The sequence below is a fragment of the Terrapene carolina genome, unplaced genomic scaffold, assembly GCF_002925995.2.
Source record: "Terrapene carolina triunguis isolate 2854851 unplaced genomic scaffold, T_m_triunguis-2.0 Scaffold53, whole genome shotgun sequence".
NCBI classification, from domain to species: Eukaryota; Metazoa; Chordata; order Testudines; family Emydidae; genus Terrapene; species Terrapene triunguis.
The window spans coordinates 8,547,172-8,567,339 of record NW_020664404.1 but is presented as its reverse complement, the minus strand read 5'-3'; the positions used below and the strand labels follow the sequence as shown (position 1 = coordinate 8,567,339).

At 59.8% G+C, this 20,168-nt stretch overlaps 1 protein-coding gene across 4 annotated transcripts in view; it reads left to right on the top strand.

Moving 5' to 3' along the window:
• The window catches only part of SORBS3 (sorbin and SH3 domain containing 3), a 39,898-nt gene that overhangs the window by 8,752 nt on the left and 10,978 nt on the right, over window positions 1-20,168 (top strand). For 2 of the 4 annotated variants that reach the window (XM_026657933.2, XM_024197249.3), the window contains exons 2-12: window positions 9,772-9,891; window positions 10,989-11,375; window positions 12,239-12,356; window positions 13,237-13,481; window positions 13,931-13,994; window positions 14,403-14,438; window positions 14,878-14,953; window positions 16,442-16,538; window positions 17,134-17,205; window positions 17,715-17,774; window positions 18,362-18,448. In XM_026657933.2, coding sequence (XP_026513718.1) covers window positions 9,847-9,891; window positions 10,989-11,375; window positions 12,239-12,356; window positions 13,237-13,481; window positions 13,931-13,994; window positions 14,403-14,438; window positions 14,878-14,953; window positions 16,442-16,538; window positions 17,134-17,205; window positions 17,715-17,774; window positions 18,362-18,448 — 1,287 coding nt within the window. In that variant the 5' untranslated portion in view covers window positions 9,772-9,846. Of the gene's footprint in view, window positions 1-8,497; window positions 8,755-9,771; window positions 9,892-10,988; window positions 11,376-12,238; window positions 12,357-13,236; window positions 13,482-13,930; window positions 13,995-14,402; window positions 14,439-14,877; window positions 14,954-16,441; window positions 16,539-17,133; window positions 17,206-17,714; window positions 17,775-18,361; window positions 18,449-20,168 lie in introns of those variants that run through there. The other 2 variants (XM_024197250.3, XM_026657934.2) reach the window with 2 other exon arrangements.

The following is a 20,168-nucleotide window of genomic DNA, read 5'->3' as shown; positions in this document are numbered from 1 at the left end:
CCCCGTTTCTCTTCCATTCCTCCTGCCCGCTCCGCCTCTGCCTTGCTCAACCGTCTCCCACACCCAGGTGATCCCAGGTTGGTCTGCAGAGCAATCGCTTAGCCGTGGGGATGGCGCTGTGCAAGACGCTGTCCACAGCATATTCGTCTGGCATGCAGCAGTGGATGGTGAGATGAGAAATGGGCCGAAAGCAGAACCTTTGAGCCAACTGACTCCCTTCATCCCATCTCCTAAGGAATGTGGCTTGGATACAATAGAAGCCGGGTGCAAAGCAGGGGAAGAATGGCTCGCACGTGGGTGGGGTGGCTAGCCCAGGGGCTATGGCATATGGAGGCAGTCACGGGTTCAAACACAGCCCAGGTCGGCAGCAACTGCAAGTTCTTCCTATCCGGGGCCCGTGTGTGAAATGAGTTCGTCTCAAACCAGCTCTTAGCACGAGAGGCGTCCCCATCGCCAACACCTTAGCAGAGGGCTCTGGAGACTGGCCACCCTAGGTCAGGACTGGTGCAGGTTGCAGGGAGCTTGCTCTGCTGTTTCTGGGGCAGAGGAGAGACAGAGGTCTCCAGGCTGCAGGGCTGGCAGCCTGTCCCAGACTCTTCAAGGAGCAAAGAGAATTGATCAGGGGAGTGAAATATGCATGTTGGAAGGGCATGCCTGGCCAGTAGGTGTGTCGGGTAGAGGCTGGCACCCTACCCCTCACTGGACTCTGCAGGGGGGTCTAGGCTGGCATGTTTGTGCGAGTGCACTTTGGGGACATGCTTGTCTGCATATGTGTGCACGTATGTGTTTGCATGCATGAATATGCACATGAATGACTGCTTGTCGTGTGCCTTCATATGTGTCTAGAAGTGCATGCGTGTGCGCATGTGGGGAGTGCATAACTGTCTCCATGTATCTGTGGATGAATGCGTGGCTCTAGCGTGTATGCTTGCATGTGAGAGCCCGCGAGTTCTCAAGGCCTTCGTGTTTTGTAACCAGGCGGCGTGAGCCAAGCTCTGTGTGTGTGTGTGTGTGTGTGTGTGTGTGTGTGTGTGTGTGTGCAGTTCATTATTTCAGCGCTCTGGCTGGGCTCCCTCTCCCTGGAACGCGTCCTCACTCCCACACTCTGGAAATGTCACTGGAAACTCTGAATGGCCTTTCGCCGGCTCCAGATTCGTGTTTGTTTTCACTGCAATGCTGCACGGTGCTGGGAACTTTCCAGATAAGCCGGGAGGGACAGTGGTGACCTGGGGGCTGGGGAGGGAAGGGACAGACTTCTTAGGCACTCTGTGGGCAGGCCACAGGGGATTTGCTCAGCTGCTGACCTTGCTAGGGTCACTAAAACCCCAGAGCGATGGGCAGCTTGTCCCCAGTGACTTTCCCCTTGCAAATTCTCTGCTCCTCGGAGAGTGTCCCCTTGCGTCACTATCGGTATCTGATGCTTACTGGCAGGGGACATCCGGCCCTGGGGGAAGCTGTCTCAATCCCACAGTGTGTGAGTGACGGAGGGCTCTCTCTGGGGCTTTCTTAAAAGAGGGATTTCTCCTGTGCTGGGGGCTAGCTGCAGGAGCATGGTGCTAGCTGGCCGGATGCCCCTGGAGCAGGGAGGGCCAGCTTTTCCTCCATCCCCTGGTGTCAGAGGGCACGTTCCTTCTTCGTGGATTGTTTCCCCCCCAAGTTTGCTTGTTTTTCTGTTGTGTGTGAGTTGCTCCCCCTGCAGCTCGCAGCACGACTATTAGACACTGAATCCCACACACTCAGCGCAGCGGTGCCCTCCCACTGCACCGTACTGCTGCTGGGAGCCAGCCCTTCGGACGCTCTGCCTGGGTTAGCAGCAGGCATGGGACTCAGTCAGCGCTGACAGCTGCCACCCGGGTCTTGCTCACCGTGCTAGCTTGGGAAGTGCCCTGCTCTCTGGGAACATCGGACGGAGTTCCTTGCCAGGCTCCTCTGGGGGGGGGGGGGGGGGGTGTCTCTTTGTGGGGGGGGGGGGGGGGGGGGGGGGGGTGGAATTCTGATCACAGGAACCCTCCTATTCGTAAAAAGCCAAAGGCATGAAGGTTGTTAGAACGATCTTTATCAGACATCTCCTGCCCCCTGCCCCTGGGTGGTGCGATTCGAGCCCAGCCTGGATTCCCTCCTGCACCAAACCCTACAAACTCTCAGCTTCCCCCTGCTTTGGGGAGAGAGACCAGAGCTACAGGCGGTTTGTGTGCAGAAGGACCGGAGCCATGGCACTGCCAGCCTGGAGCATGACTACACTTGCAAACGGAGATTGCAATGTCTGTTGCCTCTGCCTGTCTCATTCCTGGATTATAGGGTACATGAGTGGAAGGGAATGGGATCCAGTGGTTAGAGCAAGAGGGACTGGGAGTCAGGATGCCTAGGTTCTCTTCCCAGCTCTTGGGGAGGAGTGTGGTCTGGTGGTTAGAACAGGGGGCTAGGAGTCAGAACTCCTGAGTTCTTGGCTCGGCTCTTGAAGACAGTGTGGGAGGCTGAGAGTCAGGACTCCTGGGTTCCTTTCTGTAACCGTGGGCAAGTCAGATCTCCTCTCTGTGCTTCAGTTTCCCCCCTATAAATCAGAGATGATAATAATCCCCACTTCACACGAGGGCTGTGAGGCTCTGTTTGTTCTTGGTAATGGTGATTCTTGTGTTTCTAACATGACTCTCAGTGCAGCATGCAACTGAAAATAACAGCGCTCAGCATGTCTTCAGCCCAGCGCCCTCTACCCCAGGCTATCAAAGTGCTGCACCCAGAAACCACAATCCCCCTCTTGCTCTCATTAAAAAGAACAGCCAGAGGCAGTGCAGTCCAGTGAGCAGGGCACTAGACTGGCTCTCAGGACACCTGGGTTCCATTCCCAGCTCTGCCACTGACCTACGGTGTGATCTTGGGCAAGTCACTGCCCCGTCACTCTGCCTCAGTTTCCCCTCCCAGCCTTTGTCTTGTCTGTTTAGGCTGAAACTCTTCAGGGCAAGGACTGTCTATAAATATGTGTGTACAGCACCTGGCATAACTGGACTGAGGGGGAGGATATAGTTCTCATTATCCATATAAGTGCCCAATCCTTTTGAGTCTTGCTAAGATCTAGGGATATCTTGTGGCTGTGAGTCCCACAGGCAGATTGTGTTAAAAAAAATAAAAAAACATTTCCTTTCAGCATTTATAAATGTGCTGCCTTTCAGCTTCATTGCCCGGGACCCTGATCATGTATCATGAGGAAGGGTAAAGAAGGGCACCCCATCTCCACTCTCTCTGCCATTTAGTATTCTACCTGCCCCTAGCCTGTCCCCTCTGAGCCATCTGCTCTGCTAACTGACCCATCTTTGTAGTCTCTCTTCACACAGGAGTCTCTCCGGTCCCCAGCCCCTCTATCTGCTCTTTCCTGATCGAGATGGGTGACCAGCGCTCATCACTCTAGCTAGGGACACCCCATTGATAATGTCATCATAATAGGGTCGTCTCCTTTGGGTTGCTCTTTGGACTTACCCCTGAATTGGGCCCGGTATTTGTAAAGCGCCTTGAGTGCCAGGCCCCGGAGAGGAGTGACTGGTGGTGATGATTATTGCTCGGGGTTAAGCTGTCACATTACAAGCTGGGGGGGTGGCGGCTGGGTGGGGAATGGAAATGTTCGAAGGGACGCCAAAGGGAAAAATGCTTCGTTGGCTCTCGGAGAGCTCTGCGTTCCACCTAATTGCATCCAGACCCTTGCGAGTGAAATGCAAGCCCCAAGCAAAGAGTGATGCAGGCTCTCTGCAACTGAGCCATCCTGAGCCAGGCACAGCCTGGGTTTCCTGGCAGGGGTCTGAAGGGAAAGTGTCGGGCAGTAACGGTAATAGATGCCCCACCCGGCAATCTAGCTCTGGGGAGGGAGTTTCCTTTCTCAGAGTGAGGATTGCAAGAGGCAGATAAACGCACTGTGCTGGCACCATCAGGGCTGGCTTTAGGCCAATTCAACCAATTCCCCTGAATCGGGTCCCGCGCCCAACCCCGGTACGGCATACCGGCGTGGCCCGGCTTCCCCAGGGGGCAATTTAAAGGGCCTGAGGCTCCCAGCAGGGGCTGGAGCCCCAGGCCCTTTAAATTGCCACCAGAGCCCCACTGCTGGAGCCCTGGGGTAGGGCTGCGGGGCTGGGGGGATTTAATGGGAAGGGGCTCCAGCTGCCTCTGCTGCACCACCTGCCCGCACCAGCCCCACCCCCCCCCCCGCCCCCCGCCCCCCCCTGCACCCCCTGCCCACAGCCAGCCCCTGCTGCGCCCCCTGCCCACGGCATTCCTGCACCCTCTGCCCTGTCTCCAGCCAACCCCTGCCGCACCCCCCTGCGGTCCTGCCCGAAGCCAGCCAGCCCCACACACACCCCTGCCTGCACCAGCCCTGCACCCCCTTCACCCCTTGCCCAGTCTCCAGCCAACCCCTGCCGCACCCCCCTGCCTGAAGCCAGCCAGTCCCACACTCCTCTGTCTCCAGCCCTGCCAATCCCTGCTGCACCCCCCTGCAGCCCTGCCTGAAGCCAGCCAGCCCCACACACACCCCTGCTCGCACCAGCCCTGCACTCTCTGCCCTGCCCACACCAGCCCTGCACCCCCTGCCCTGCCTGCAGCCAGCCCCACACCCCTGTCTCCAGCCAGCCCCGCACCCTTTGCCCTGCCTGCAGCCAGACCCTACCTCCAGTCAGCCCCTGCCCTGCCTCCAGCCAACCCCATGTCCACTGGTGCCCTGCAGTTCCCAGTGCAGTAACCCTGCACACCTGCTTCAATGAGGGGGGCAGGGAGTAGCTGGGACCCACACATGTGCACACCACTAGGGTGACCAGACAGCAAGTGTGAAAAATCGGGATGGGGGGGTGGGGGTGGGGGGGTTAATAGGATCCTATATAAGAAAAAGACCCAAAAATCGGGACTGTCCCTATAAAATCGGGACATCTGGTCACCCTAGCACACCCCCAGGGAGTGGCGGGGACCCACACATGTGAAACGGAGCTCATTAATAACCGATCAACAGCATATATGATGCAATGTACATAATATATAATTTTATTATTTATATAGTTATGGAAAGTAAATAATACATGGAAGAAATGAAAGGCTTTTTTTTACGCTTTTTTTTTTTTTTTGTTAGTCATCCCTGCCAGGGCCCCGCCGAAAATGTTCGAATTGGGCCCCGCACTTCCTAAAGCCGGCCCTGGGCACCATGAGAGTTAGAGTTTTGCACTGTGCAAGCACTGGCTGGGCGTGGGAGCAGTGAGAGTTGAAGAGTGCGTGGCTAGCTGCCCCAGGGTGAAAGCACAGAGATGGGCCCTTTCTGCCGGTGGCGTTCCAGCCCGTTCCTCCTCAAACCTGGCGCTCCCCACTGTGTGCCAAGCACCAGCGTTGCCTTGGGCATCCCTGGGTGCCGAATCCCCATGGCACCGCCTCACCCAGCTGCATCCGATAGGATGGGAACGGGGCCCTCTACACCAGGGAGTGAGTGAGCTGGAGAGCAGGGACCCAGGCTGGGCCTTGGCCCAAGACCCTGGCCAGGGCTAGTTCTGGAGGAGGAATCTCCCCTCCTCCCCCACAAATGCCTTTGTCCTGTGCTGTAACAAAAGCAGCCTCTACAGAGAGGCGAGAGGCTGGCAGGGCCGTGGGCGGTGCCACCGAATGCCTCAGGAGAGAGGAGGGCAGCAACTGGCCTGCGGCTGCAGTTCGGAGCCCGTCCTGCTCTCTCCGGCTCAAGGCGTTGGCAGCCTGCACTGCAGGGCGCTCCGTGGCCTTGGGGTTCAAAGCCAGGAGCAGCCAGAGAGCAGCAGCTGTTAAAGGTGAACTGCAAAGGGTTCATCACTGCCCCCTCAATGGCTGCCCGGTTCTGGTGGGGTCAGGTGGGGGTGTCTGGGAATGGTGAGTGGGTGACGGGGACCTCATGGGAATGTGGGGTGCAAAGGGGGGATGGGCTGGGGGAGCAGTGTTGGAATGGTTATAGGAAGGGTTGGAGGCGGGGGGATGGGGAGCAGTGTGGGGTGGCTATAGGAAGGGATGCAGTGGGGTTGGAGGCGGGGGGATGGGGAGCAATGTGAGGGAGGTGATAGGGAGGTGAGGGAGCACTGTAGGGGAGGAGGGTGATGGCTCAGGTGTCCGGGTAAGTAGTTCTTGGATCAAGACAAAGGCCTTGCTCCAGTGCAAGGGGCAGTCTGGGGTGTGTATGGCAGCGACACAGCACTGGCATGTTCGAGTGCTTCACAGGCATTAACTCATTACCTCTCACAACCTCCTTGTGCCCTGGGGAAATAAATACTGTCCCCATTTCACAGATGGGGAAACTGAAGAACAGAGAGGGAACGTGACTGGCCCAGGGTCACTCAGTAGGTCAGTGGCACAGCAGGAAAAAGAACCCAGGAGTTCTGGCTCCTAGCCCCTTCCTCTAACTCACTGGACCCCACTCCTCCTCCCAGAGCTGGAAATCGAACCCAGGAGTCCTGGTTCTGCTGTATGTTGAGCAGGGTGAGGGGCTGGTTAAGGGACCTGTGTGCTGCCTGGGAAGAGCGGAGCAGCGTGAGAGACACTGGGACACACGGCCCCTTTCCTGCTCCCCTGCCCTTGGTGCAGTGCCAGGCCTGGCTCTGCTTTATAGCAGTGACTCATCCCCAGAGCTGGGGGGTTGTCCTTCCCCTCCGGATTGTTCTCCTGCTCCAACATGCTGTTCCAGCTCCTCCCCCCCACCTCGGCCTGTCTCTGCACTGTTTGCACTGGGAGGGCGCTTGGCTCGGGAAATATTTGCACACCAAACGCTTCCCCCTCCCCCACCCCCACCCCATTCTCCTGCCAGAGCTAAACCAGTGCAGCGAGTTTCATCCAGCCTGAGGGACTATCCCTGGAGTCAGGGGGTGCCCAGCTGGCGGGATGGGGGTGCTGAGGTTAAAGCAAGGGGTGTCTCCTCCCAGGAAGGGGAGCAGGGAGGTCAGAGGAGGACTCATGGGGAAGGCACTGCTCAGATCTTGGTGCCAGGGCTCCTGCCCAGACTGGTCCAGGAACAGTGAGCGCATGCCCTAGTGAATGTGGTTTCCATGCACTGGAGACTCCAGCTCCGTACCCGCCCCTCATCCCAGCAGTGGGGGAGACTTGGCCCTGTACAAGGCAAGCAGACACCCCTTCCTCCCCCGCCCTCCCCCCGCCTTAGCTGGAGCTGCAGCCCCAGGCACGGATGAGTTGGTGGCAATCTCAGATGCTGGTGGGGAATAACGGATCTTCCTGGTGGTCCTGCCCCTCCACTCTGCCCTGGGCATGGCATCTGGGTACCCACCTGGGGTCCCCCTTCCCGGCCTCTGAGCAAGGCTGCAAGACGGCAGCAGCAAGCTGGCTGGGAACAGAGAGAGAGAGAGAGAGAGAGACTGGTCTGCATTAAGGACCGTGTCTGGGGAGAAGGCTTTTTGCTGAGACGTACTGCATGCAGGGGAATCCCAGCTGGGTTTCTTGGTGGCTGGAAGATGGGGGCAGATCTGGTCAGAGTCACTTTTCCTCAGGCTGGTTTCTTCCCTCTCCATTTTCTCCCCCTCTCACTCACCCCCTGCTGAGTTAACAGCCACAGTGCCAGAGACATCTGGGCTCAAGGATGCAGGGTAAAACCGCGGGGTGGGAACTGGCAGCTGCATCTCCCTGCGTGCTGCCAGAGAGCTGCCAGTGTGGGCGAGGGAGATAAAAGAGACAGGGTGAGTGTGTGTTTGTGTAGAGGGCTTTACTAAACAGTAACAAACAGATGCAACCACAAATACTACAATGTTTTGGTGTCTGTTTCCGTCAGTTACTAATGGGTTTTGTTTTTTCTCTTTTATGTAGTGTTATGTACACGTACTCACACACAATAGTATGTGATCATGTCATCAAAGACAGTAGGGAACCTTTAGATCCACCACGCAGATGTCTGCTGCTTGAGCTAACAGAGTGACTGATAGCAGTAGTAGGCTGTCATCCTCCAGATGGACCAGGACTCTTGGATTCCATTCCAGGCCCTGGAGGGGAGTGCGTTGCAGTGGGCCCATTCCCCTCCAACCAGTCCTGTCTCTTCTGCACCCCTGACTCCTCGTCCAATTCTATTCACCTAGCCATCCAAGTCTCCACTACTCAAGCTTCTCATCCCAGTCCCAGTCTCCTGGCGCAGCCCTGCCCAATTTACTGTTCCACCCCTTGGCTCCTTGAAGCCACTTGCCCAGCCAATCCCAGTTGCCTCCTCCTGGCTCTTCATCTCTTCCCCCCGCCCTCCACCAGCCTTCACTCACCCCCCCACCGATGTTCCCCATTCCCATTGGCTCCCAGGCTCCTCGTCCAGTCTCAATATCCTCACTTCGATCTGGCTCCTTCTCCCAGTCTCTTTGTGCAGTTATTTTAATCCAGCAACTACAGGGTTAATGAGTTTTAGCCCGCACATGGGCTGGGCTGGAGTCCCATGTGAGCGGCTGTGTTTCTGTTGGCTGAAAAAGCCTGGGAAACAGTGTATTTCCCCCTTAGATTGCAAGGTTTTCAGGGCAAGGCTCTGTCTGTAAAAGTCCGGGCGCCCTGTGGCTGCTATATAAATAACACCACGTTGTTGCATCTGGTGTTCTAGCCTGCACCTATGCTTGCTGTGCCGATGACTGTGCAGGCAGAACAGGGCTGAGGGAAGCATGCTGGCTTCCCGGAAAGAGCTGGTTAAGGCGCCCCCTTGTCGGGACTGTGCAGCCGCGGGAGGCCAGGGAGGAGAAGTGTCTGAAGTGGATTTCTGCTCCTGTGCAGAATGGGCATGGATGCTGGGAACGGCACCAGGTGTGTGTGTGGGCACCCCAGCTTCTCCTCGTCCCCTGCTCCGCAAGCCCATGGCCCTTCTGGCTGTGGTGGAAGGCTTCTTCCTGAGCAAGAGGGGTTAGGCTATGGGTCTGCGCTTCCCACTCCATCGAACTTGGCCTGGAGGTCGGGGCTCTCCTATTCCCATCTCAGCCCCGCCTCCCGCCCACCATGGACAGACCAGGGGCTGGATCGTTCCCTGTGAGCCCTGGCCCCAGACACTGCCACCTCCCTTCTGTTAACCCAGCGCTGCCCCCAGACAGCTCTGCCACTCCCACGACGATGGAGCCCGGCAGCAGCTCAGACTGTAGCTTGTTGTTCAGGGCTGAATACAAGGCCGTGGCATTGTCATAGCAGCAGGGAAAGGCCAGACACAACTTTTGCTCTGGCAAAGAAAGGGGGCAGGCGCTGACCTCACGATGGAAACCCACCAGTCACGGGGGGGTGGGGGTGGGTGGGCTTTGTTTCCGAGGAGTGCAGTGTGCAGTGCTGACGGGTTGGCACCCGGCTGTGGCCAGGATCTCTCTGGAGCTGGGACTCAGAGGCTCTCCCCTGCTGCGTCCCGTAGCTGGGAAGGAAGGAAACAGAAGCCATCTCAAATCGCCCCCCAGCTCTGTTGGATTCTCCCACTCTGAGAGCCCCAGTTTGCCTCTGCACGCAGGACTCTACAGGTCCCCAGGCCCTGATCCTGCCATCTGTGGGGCTAATGCTGCTTCACTGGGTCTCGTCTTGCCCTTGGAGCACGATATTGCTGCCCCAAAGCCCTGGCTGGCTATTGGCTTGGTGCCGTAGGCGCCCTCACCAGCCTGAGTGCCAGGCAGCTCTGGTAGAGGCATGAGGCTGCCAGGCAGTGAATCCGGCCTCTGGATGGGGGCAGAATGAACAGGGACGGGCAAACTGGAGCCCAATTTCCCAACCAGCGAAACCAGTTTCTGTGCTGCCCTCCATCCTGGCTCAGGCTCAGGGCCACGGTCACATCTCTTTCCCTCTGTTTTGCAGAGCCCTGCTGTGCTGACCTCCGTGCTCCACCCTCCCGCCCCATGATTCCAGGCAGCTGAGAGGCATGAGACAGCCATGGCGTTCCAGGCAGCCGGATCTGGGACACTGCAGCCCCGGAGCGTAAGGCGTTGATTCCACTGAGCTCGTGTTGTTTTTACCATTGCGGTGTCTATTGCGAATAACAGGAAACGCTCCCAAGCGGCCCGAGCAGTGAAACAGGCTCCCCTGGGAGCATGGGACAAGGTTGTACTAGAGCCAGGGTAGCTAGAGCCATCTGCTGGCAACAGTCCTTTGCTGGGACAACGTAGGCCCTAATAGATCTTGGCCTGGGAGCCAGGACTCCTGGGTTCTATTCCCGGCTCTGCCACTGACTCCCCTTGTGACTGTGTGCCTGCGTGCTCCAGCGACACCGCACCCGCTTGATGTCTCTCCCCTGCCAGCTGCGCCTGTCGCCATGTGCTCAGTGCTGATGGCCTGGGGCTGCTCGCGGGAGGGCAGTCGGATTGGGGCAATGACGGTTGCAAAGCGAGGTGGCGAGGGAACGTCTGCTCAGCAGGGTCAGCTCCAGGGTTTTTGCCATCCCAAGCGGCGGAAAAAAAAAAAAAAGCCGCGATAGGCGGCAGCTCCACTGTGCCGCTTTCTTCTTCGGCAGCAATTCGGCGGCAGGTCCTTCCCTCCGAGAGGGACTGAGAGACTTGACGCCGAAGAGCCCGACGTGCCGCCCCAAGCACCTGCTTGCTGGGCTGGTGCCTGGAGCTGGCTCTGTTGCTCAGGAATCAGAGCGTTGGGCCCCGGTTCCTTCCCAGCACAGGGCCCCGGCGGGGATGGCTCAGGGGAGTCACATCTTAGTTCCACACACAACAAACACTGCAAAGGTGTGGCCCCCGGCTCAGGAAATGGAGGGAGGGGACTGTAGGGCAGGCCTGAGAGGCAACCAGCAGAGCTGTTTGATGCGGGGAGCTCCAGGCTGGAATAGCAGGAGGGACTGAGGGTTGGGATTGAGGGACCCACGGGAGCCAGGAGGGGGTCCAGAGCTTGAACGGGGGTGGGGCACTGCAAGACAGGACCGGCAGAGCTGGGCGGGAGACCCAGGCCCGGAACAGGACTCAGGGGCACTGGCTGGGTGTTGGCGCATGGTGGTAGAAATGTGCCCAGCACCTGGCTCTGTCAGCCTCCTACTCTCATCAACAGTGATCTCATTCCTGCCTCTCCCACAGGTGCGACCCCTGGAGCCTCTGCTGCATGGCTGGGGACCGGAGCCTGCTGCACAGAAAGGGTTCCTCGGCAACTTCTCTCTTCCCACTCCCCTGCAGGGGACATTCAGGGCAGCTGGGAATCCCCACCTCCAGGAGAGAGACGGTGCACATCCAGCAGGAGCAGGGGGCAGCGGCTGCTTTCCTCACCGTCTCTCCTCTCCACCCCCCCGTGCCATGGCAGGGGGCTGCCTGAACCCTGAGGGGCCCCAGGGCCTCAGCTTGAAAGACTTTGTCCCATCCCACCTCCAGAAGAGGGAATTCCTTCTTGCTGCCAGGAGCCCGGCAGCCCCCACGGCCACATCCCCTCAGCCGTTCTCGTGGGTCCCGCTGCGACACAGAGGACCCAGGGTGAGTGGAGCCTGCCCTGCCCTGTCTGGAACGATGGCATGCCTGCCCTGGAGCTGGGGGCTCTGCTTACACAGCATGGGGAGAGCAGTGCTGGAGTCAGAGCCACCTAAGCTAGCAGCCCTGCTGTCCCTGCAGGGTCTCTGGCCCAAAGACAGTGGTTGGGGCCAGATGGGCAGGACTGACCTTGCAGGGACAGCCCAGGCAGCACAAGGCTTCCCCCACACATTGCCCCACCCGTGTGTCTCACCCCAGCCCGCAGTCCCTCAGGCCCATTCAGCCCTTGGCCCTTCCCCGGGGGCTGCCCACGAAGGGGGTGACTGGTGCCGATGGGGACGGTGGCCTTTGTGTTGCAGATGCTTTGCCCACTGGGCTGAGACTCACCCAACCGACCTCCCCCTGGGGCCGCTGAGCGGTCGTCGGACAGCGATGGGTTTTGGTGCCGGCCAGCCTAGGCCGGAGTTGAACCGGTGACGTGGGGGCGGAAAGCTCTAGGGGGAGTCTCTTTGCTGTGCAGTGTTGGGGCCCATGTCTATGGAGGGGCAGGCAGGAAATACGTTCAGCCCCCACTCCAAGTCCAGACTCCTTCCCCACCTGTTGTTGTGTGCTGCTAGTTCTAAAATCAGAGAGGGGAAACTGAGGCCTCAACTTCTCTGGCACTTTCTGCCCCCTAATCACCCCAGCACCTGCTCCCTGGCACCCAGTGTGCTGTGACTCCTCTGCCCCTCAACTCCCCCATGCCTGCTGTAACCCACACTTCCCAGTGCCCTCTGTGCCATGGCCTCTGACTCCCCTGCATCCTGACTCCTTGGTGCCCAATGTCTGCACCCTGCACAGCAGAACCATGTTGTTTCCCTCCCCCATAGGTGCCCGTGATCCGTAACTGCGGCTCCAACACCTTGAACTTTGAGTTCCACGACATGTCTCCCCGCACAGTGTGCAATGGCACCGCCGAGCCTAGGAGAGCAGCCCCCAGGAGCTCAGGTAACTCCAGCCAGGGACGGTGCCGCACAGTGCTGGGCTCAGACAGAGACCCGGGAGAGCCCCTTCTGGCTCAAAAGCCCTTTCCAGCCAGCCCTGTTTCTGGGGACCATGGGCCACGTGACTGGATGCCCAGATCTCAAGGTGCAGCTGTCTCAGTGCATCCCCCTAGCAGCGGCTGTCGGCCTGCAAGCTGGAGGTCTCCAGGAGGACAGAGAATTCTCAGGGGCTGAGAAACAGAAGAAGCTCAAATCCAGGCCGCTCCCCGTGCCAGGTTTCGGCCCAGCTTCTCTCCCAGGCCAGCTCTGACTAACGAAGCAGGGGGCAGCTTGGGGGAGTCACCGAGCTCAGCCAGCCTGGAGAGGCACCTCTGGCAGGGGGCAGGGAGAGAGGTGTGGCCCCTTAGTGCCAGAACGGATGTGCCCCCTTCTTGGGCTGGATAGTACCGGGCAGTCAGAGGATCCGGGCACGTCCCCACCTGGAGCAGCCCATCACCACCACAGCCCTGCTTGCGGGAGGTTGGTGCTCACAGTGTGGGGTGCCCCCAGAGCTCACAGAGCAGGGACTCGGATCCGCCTTTCCCAGCGCTGCATTTAAAGAGTGGTGGGGAAGAGACGCTGAGTGGGGAGCTGGGGCCTCCCATTAAAAAAAACGTGGCTGTTCTGGGGTCCCTGGACTCCTGGCCCCACACCTGGACACTTGGTGTGGCAGTCTGTCTGTCAGCCCCTGTGTCTGTCCAGGGGACATGGGCCCTGCTATCAATGGGGCTGCCATTGTGCTCACCGCCCAGGCCCTCTGGCATATAGCAGGACCCATAAGTCTTGGACTGCCCATGTCCTGAACCCCATCTCTCTCTCTCTGTCTCTCCCCGCCTTGCCTGCAGTGAGCGACTGGTACCAGACCTGGCCTGCCAAAGAAACGAAGACGCTGAGTTCCCAGGCAGTGCCTGTTCCCCTCCCAGCTGAGTCGGCAATGAGCCCCCTGGAGAACGGCCCCCCGCCTGTGCCCCGCGCAGCCCCCTGGTCTGCCACCTGGACCAAGGATAGCAAGAGGAAGGACAAGCGATGGGTGAAGTACGACGGGATCGGCCCGGTGGATGAGACGGGGATGCCGATCGCATCGCGATCCGTGAGTCCAGGGCGGGAGTGGGTTTAACGGGCCTGTAGAAACCTCACTGCTGGGCAGGCCTGCAGGGAGGGGAAGCGTGTAGGAGGTGCTGGCCCCTCGCAGTTGGTTCTGATCCCAGTGCCCTAGTGCGGTGCAAAGGGGCGCCGTGCTGAAGGGTAGGGGGCTCAGGAGGAGGCACTCTCCCCTTGCAGCCAGTACTGACCTCAGTGTCCCAGTGCAGTGTTAGGGGGCGCTGTGCAGCAGGAGGTGGCGTCTTTTGCATACGAGTTAAATGCAATGTCCTGGCCATCATTTGGCACCTGGCTGGGGCCAGTTGCCCTGCCCGGGGCCAGTTGCCCTGCCCCCCCAGCCATGGCGTATCGACCCCGCTGTAGCTTTCTGCTCCCCCCTAGTCTCCTTGCTGCAGGGCTGCTGCTCCTGACGCCTTGTGTGTTTGCTTCCAATGGCAGAGCGTGGACAGGCCCCGGGACTGGTACCGGAGCATGTTCCAGCAGATCCACCGCAAGCTCCCAGGTAAGGTCACCTCCTCCCTCGGCTCCCCTAGAGCCACATGCTAGGTGCAGGGGCCTTCCTGCAGCAGCCACGCACCTCTCATGCCCTCCCCCACCCCACCCCCGTCCTGTGGCATGTAACGAGTCTGTCATTCTGCCAGCTCCCCTGCCACATGTGTCTCTCCTTATCCTTATCCCCACCACCCCACTCCCCTGTGCCTGTTCCTGGCCACGTCCCGGCTGCTCCCAGAATTCCCAAGGACCTCCCCCCTTGCCCTGCTTGCTGGGTTGGGTGAGGGAGCCTGCCTCCCGGCAGACAGAGGAGGGAAGGACCCAAGCTGGGGAGCTGATTTCTGCACCCCCAGCATGTGCCACACCAGACGTTGCCCTGTCTGGGAACCTGCTCACACCAATCTCCTTCCTCTTCCAGAACCGCAGCTGGACTGGGATTTCCACCACTGCACGGGTAAGCATCACATCCTGCTTGCTGGGGACGGGAAGTATCAAGTCCTTTAACATCGGGACAGAGAGCAGGGCCTGGGGGTCCCCTCTCTGCAACCACTGTTCATAGAGAGCAGGGCTTGGGACTTTCATAGGGATCACAGCTTCCTGCCCCCTGTTCATAGGGAACTGGGCTTGGGGTGTCCATAGGGACCACAGCTCGCCTCACCAGTCCCTGCCCCCATGTTCATAGGGAGCAGGGCTTGGGGTGTTCATAGGGGAAACCCCTCTGGGAAGGCCCTCACCGGGCCCTGCAGCCCCCTGTGCACAGAGAGCAAGCGGGGTGGAGGCTGTTGGGCTCTGGGGTGGTGCCCTGCGGGAACACACAATCCCTTGCCTGTCCCTCCAGGAGTCTGCGCTGCACCCCTTTCCACACTGGGCACTGACCTGTTTGTCTCCCCCAGAACCATGCCCTCCGGCACTTGCACGAAAGGGCCCCACGCCAAGTGGCTCCTCTTACCTGCAGAATGGCCTGGACTGGTGAGTATAGAGGTGGGAATGCTTGGGGGGATGGGACATGCACGCCTCTCCTGTGGGGCAAGCCGGAGGTGGGGAGGGGAAGAGACAGGCCTCTAGGCTGGTATCCCTGCCCTGGAATAGATCAACGACTCATTTGTCCACTGTGGCACTTTCTGACACGCCAGCTCAAATAACTGGCCAGGCGGTTCTGCAATCTGATCTGGTGCCGTGCTGGAACAGAGCAGTGGCTGATCTAGCCAGCTATCCTGCCTCTGGTGCATACAAAACCCTTCCTGTGCCACCCCAGTGTGCATTATCATCTCTTGTGAGGACATGCCTTCCTGGCCCCGGGTCTTGATCAGCTTGTACCCTGAAGGATGAGGACTGAGGACCTTTCTAATCTGACGCTGGCTAGGGGTGGAGGTGCAGAGTCTTTTTGAATAAAGCGATGAATCCAAATTTCAAACCACTGGCCTCAGCAGCAACATCCTGCAGCAGCGAGTTCCACAGGATAACAGCACTGTGTGGAAAGAAATACCACCTCATCTCCGCAGGCTTTTCCTGCTCTTTGTGCCCAGATGGGTGTGTCCTATTGCACTATCCCAGCAGGTATGTCCCTGCTGCAAAGGGCAGGGAGGGGCTGCTCCTCTTCCATACAAACCCTCCACCAGCTTGGAAAATGAAGTTTGTTGGAGCTTTTCCCCCCAGTCTGTCTGGGACCCTGCCAGCACGGCGCAGGGTTGCCAGAGCCAGGCAGCAGGTTTCCATCCACTGTTAAGCCGCAGCCGAAGAAGGTCATTCTGCCAACGGGAAACCCTTTGTGTCTAAGGTTTAAATCCTGATGCTTGGGTTTGGAGTGACTGGCTGCCTCTCTGGGACCCTCTCTTGTCCGACTTTGTCCCCTGCAGGGATTGAGCAGCCCCTAGTAGATAAGGACAAATTGCAGGGGCACTGGTGAATCCTGCGAGGTGGTGGGATCCCCAGCATGCTTCTCTCCCCATCACATGCTTACATCCAGCTTAGCCGCCACTGGACAAAGCCCCCCTGCTTCACAAGGGTCTGCAAAGATGGGATGGCTGTTAAAGGAAAAATCTTGGTGTCTTAACAGCCACTCAGGTGCCTCTTATAGCTCCCAGCCCTGAGGCCAGGGGTAAGGGCACCTGGAACCTGGGCTGCCGGCGGCCGGGTGGGTGGCACTCCCTCCTCTGAGTTAGTGCTGATCCCAATGCCCCAGCATGGCCCTAGGGGTGCTGTTTTATAGGGGTGGGTGGCTCAGTAGGGGGCGCTCTCCCCCTTGCTGATCACAGTGCTCCAGCACAGCCCCTATGCTGCAGGGAGCGGTGGGAGGCATCTGCCCCTCCGTGTCGCCCATGATCGGGAGGCAGGGGGCGCCGTGCAGCCCTGTTGAAGGGAATAGCAGTGCCCTTTGCAAGCACGTTGGGATGCCCTCGGGAGCTAGGCAGCAGGGCAGAGCTGCTGTCAGTGTCACCCCACTCCCTTCCCCCGCAGGAGGGGCCAGGAGGCAGCTGACGATGCCGCGATGGAGCCCAGGAGCATTTTCGACTACGAACCCGGGAAATCGTCCGTCCTTGACCATCCCAATCCGGTAGGGAGCCTTCCCCGCCTGGGCACCACCCCAGGCCTGCTCTGGGGGCGGGGGGGGGGAGCTCTTGTCATTTCCTTTGGCACAGACGTGTCTCCATACGGCTTAGCTCCGTTATACTGGCTAGTTCTTGGGCTGGGGGCATTTTCTAGGGGTCTGCACTAATGCGGGACAGCCCGAGCGGGGAAGCGGAGCCCAGGCTGCGCTCCGTCTAGCGGCGGTGGTGTCTCCCGGCTGGAGAAAGCCTGCACTGATCTTGTCGAACTCTTGGGATCCGTCCTGGGTCAGCCCCTTGTGCCGGCGCTGCTCCAGGGGTCGGCTCCAGAGCTGCACATGAGAGCTGCAGCCTGCTGTTTGCCTTCCTGTGCGCCGGTCCCGCCTGATCACTGGCTTGTGCTCCGTGGCGCTGGGTGGGAGGGCTGGGAAGCGGAGCCTGAGGCTACATTGGGGGTGGGGGGTGACAGCGTGGCCCGGCATGACGTGTACGTGTGTGGCTGCTGTGCAGGGCGAGATTCCCAGGCGGCAGCTCCAGGAGTGCTGGCCGGGGCCTGACGTAGGAATGTGCTAGGGTGGCTCTCTCTGTCTGTCCCAACTGCAGGCTGCAGAGCCCCAGGCGGGACGTGCTGACAGCTGGTACCAATTTCTGAAGGAGCTGGAGACGGGGAGCCTGGTAAGAGCCTCCTGGTGCTCTTCCCCCCCCCCCAGCTGCTATGGGGGCAGTGGGATCAAGAGGGCTGCTTGCCGCTATCTCAGCTCCCCCCATGTCCCTCTGCCCCCCCTTTCCTGCCATGTTCCATCAGTGTCTTCCCTCTGCAAGGGACTTTCCCTGCAGGCCCCTGAGCCCTGGGACCTGAGTCCAGCCCCGCCTGTGACACCCCGCTGGCCTCGCTCAGTGTGCACTGGCCCCCACACCAGCCCCGCCTAGAGACGGGCTGCTGGCTCCCTGCCCCACGCCCAGGGCGGGCTCACCACCCGCCTTGCAATGCAGGAACTCTGGGATCCTCCTGGAGGGAGCATAGTGGCCGGAGAACAGTCAGCGGGAGTGGCAGGAGCACCACTGGGGAGGGAATGATCCTGCCGCGCTCCCTGGCTGGAGCGGATCCACCTTCTCCCAGTCCCTGCTAGAGCTGGTGCTTTGCTGACTGCTGCCCACTCCCCCCGCCCCATTGACTTTTGCAGCCTAAGAAGCCCCTGGCGCCATTTCCTGCAGAGCCTCCCCCGCCGTCCCAGCCGATCGAGGTAAGTGCCGTGCAGCTGGGCCGGCCAGGGCATGTGCCAGGCACACGCTAGCAAAGCCGGGGCTGCCCTGCGCCCTGGGATGCCGCCCAGTGAGCGTGTGCTAAATGCCTGAGAGGGGGGAGGGGGTCGTGGCTGGGCTAGGGCCCCTCCCCCGCAATGTGCACTCCCCGCTCAGCTGCTCTGCAGCTGTGTTTACTGGCTTCCATGGTGCTTTGTTCCCCCGCCCCCCCCGCCTTTCACGGCATGGGTGGTCGGGCAGAGGTTTAAATTGGTCAGCAAAGGCTGTAGTGGTGACAAGGCAACAGCCGCACCATGTGGCCACAGCACCGTGGCATCCTCACCCCGTGGCACCGCCACGCCCCGTCGCCGTGGCAACACCACACCGTGCCAGCTTGGTACTGATGCACCTTTGCGGTGTCCTGGCACTGGGGCATCACGTCAATTTGCATCCCCCACCACCACCCCTCCGGCACCACCGGGCAGGGTCACACCCTGGCATCGGCCCGGCCTCACCCCCTCCGTGAGTGCGACCGGGCAGGGTGCTGGCTGGGCCCTGACGCACGCTGTCTCCGTCTCCCCCCAACCAGGTGTTACTGGAGAGAGAGCTGCAGCAGCTTAGCGAGGAGTTGGACAAGGACATGAAAGCCCTGGAGACACATCGGCACCCCTGCAAGGTACCCCCCCTGCCTCCACTGCCCGGGGACAATCCTTTCCGCATAGCTATCGCTGCTTATTGCGTCCAGCTCCCGCTGACCAACTGGCTCTTCTCTCTCCCACCCCGCAGGCCTCGCCAGCGCCTCCTGGGGCCTGCGCTCATCACTGCAGAGCAGCAGGGGCTGGTGTGCGTGAAGGGAGGGGTGTTTTGCCTCTTGACTTCACATCTCTGGCTTGGCTCCGCGTGTAAATGACATCCGTTGTGTCAGCACACGGTGCTGAGTTTGCATCCCGCCGGAGAGCTGTCCGTTTCTCACCTCCCACTGGCAGAGCTCCTGCTGGGGACTGGTGCCTGGATCCACGCTCTACGGACATATTGTCCATCTGTATACAGCCCTAGTGCCTGACGTAGCATCAGTACATACCCTTCCCCATGATACTAGCAACCAGTGGGATACTGGCTTTCATTTGAGACCTCGCGTGACGGTCTTTGGTGAACCACAGTGAACATACTCGAATCAGGATATACCTCTGGGCCCCTTGACAGCTGGCATTAAGAGGTTCTTGGGTCGCAGGGATACAGGGCCTCTCCCCCCTTCGGGGGCACTGACTCTAATCCAGCCCCAGGTTGCGGGGCTGGCTGGCTCAGGGGGACAGGGAGGTTGGCCCACACGCTCACAGACCCTCGCTCTCCTCAGGAATCAGGAGCTTGACATTGACTCTGTGCCCAGTGGAGACGTTGCCAGCAGCTCTGCTTGCTGGCTGGGACGGGCGGGCAGCGCAAGGGTAGCCCAGTATCGAGGGTAGGGGAAGCTCTTACAGACCCCGCCACCAGGGTACAAAGGTTGCACGGGCCTGGATTGGCTGAGCTAATCCCCAGCAAGGGTTCCCACACGAGGCGCTCTGCAGGTAGAGGTGTCAAAGCCTCATCCAGGCCTGGCGCTGCCCAGCCCTCTCTGCCAATAGCCATGCGGGGTACCAGGCTCTATCTCTGGACCCACTCTCCCCTCTCTGCCCCCAAAGGCACTGTCTGTTTAGCTATTTTGTAACATCTGCCTACCCCCGCGTTCATTTCTCTGTCTAATCTAATCTATCGCCTATCCCGAGATAGACTCTTCCTTTTTCCACCTGTCGTAGTTCTAACACGCCGTCACCATAGCATCTAGGCACTGTCCGTCTGTCCTCCGTCCATCTGCCAGCCTTGCTCTCTCCCTCCCCCCAACCCTAATAAAAAGAACCAGTCCCAGATCCCCCATTCGCCCTGACAAACCCCGTGGGCCCGGGTTTGGGTGGCAGCTTGGGAGTTTATGCGACACACCTCTGTCCCTCCCTGCCTGTCTCCCCATCTCTCTGCCTCCCCCTATCTCCATGGCCCTGGCCCTCTGTCTGTCTGATTGCAGGGGTCGGCAACCTTTGAGAAGTGGCGTGCCAAGTCTTCAGTAATTTAAGGTTTCCCGTGCCAAAATAAATTTTACATTTACAAGGGCCCCAGACTGGCAGCGGGCTTAACGGGGCCGGCAGCAGGGACCCCGGCTTGCAGGGGCTGGCGGACGGAACCCCAGACCCGCAGCAGTCTGAGCGGCTCAGCACACTGCTGGTCTGGGGGTCTGTCTGCAACCCGCGCTGCCGGTCTGGGGTTCCGTCCGCCGGCTCCTGCTAGCCGGGGTTCTGGCTGCTGGCCCCGCTCAGCTGATGCCGGCCCGGGGTTCCGTCCATCCAGGCCGGCAGCGGGATGAGCGG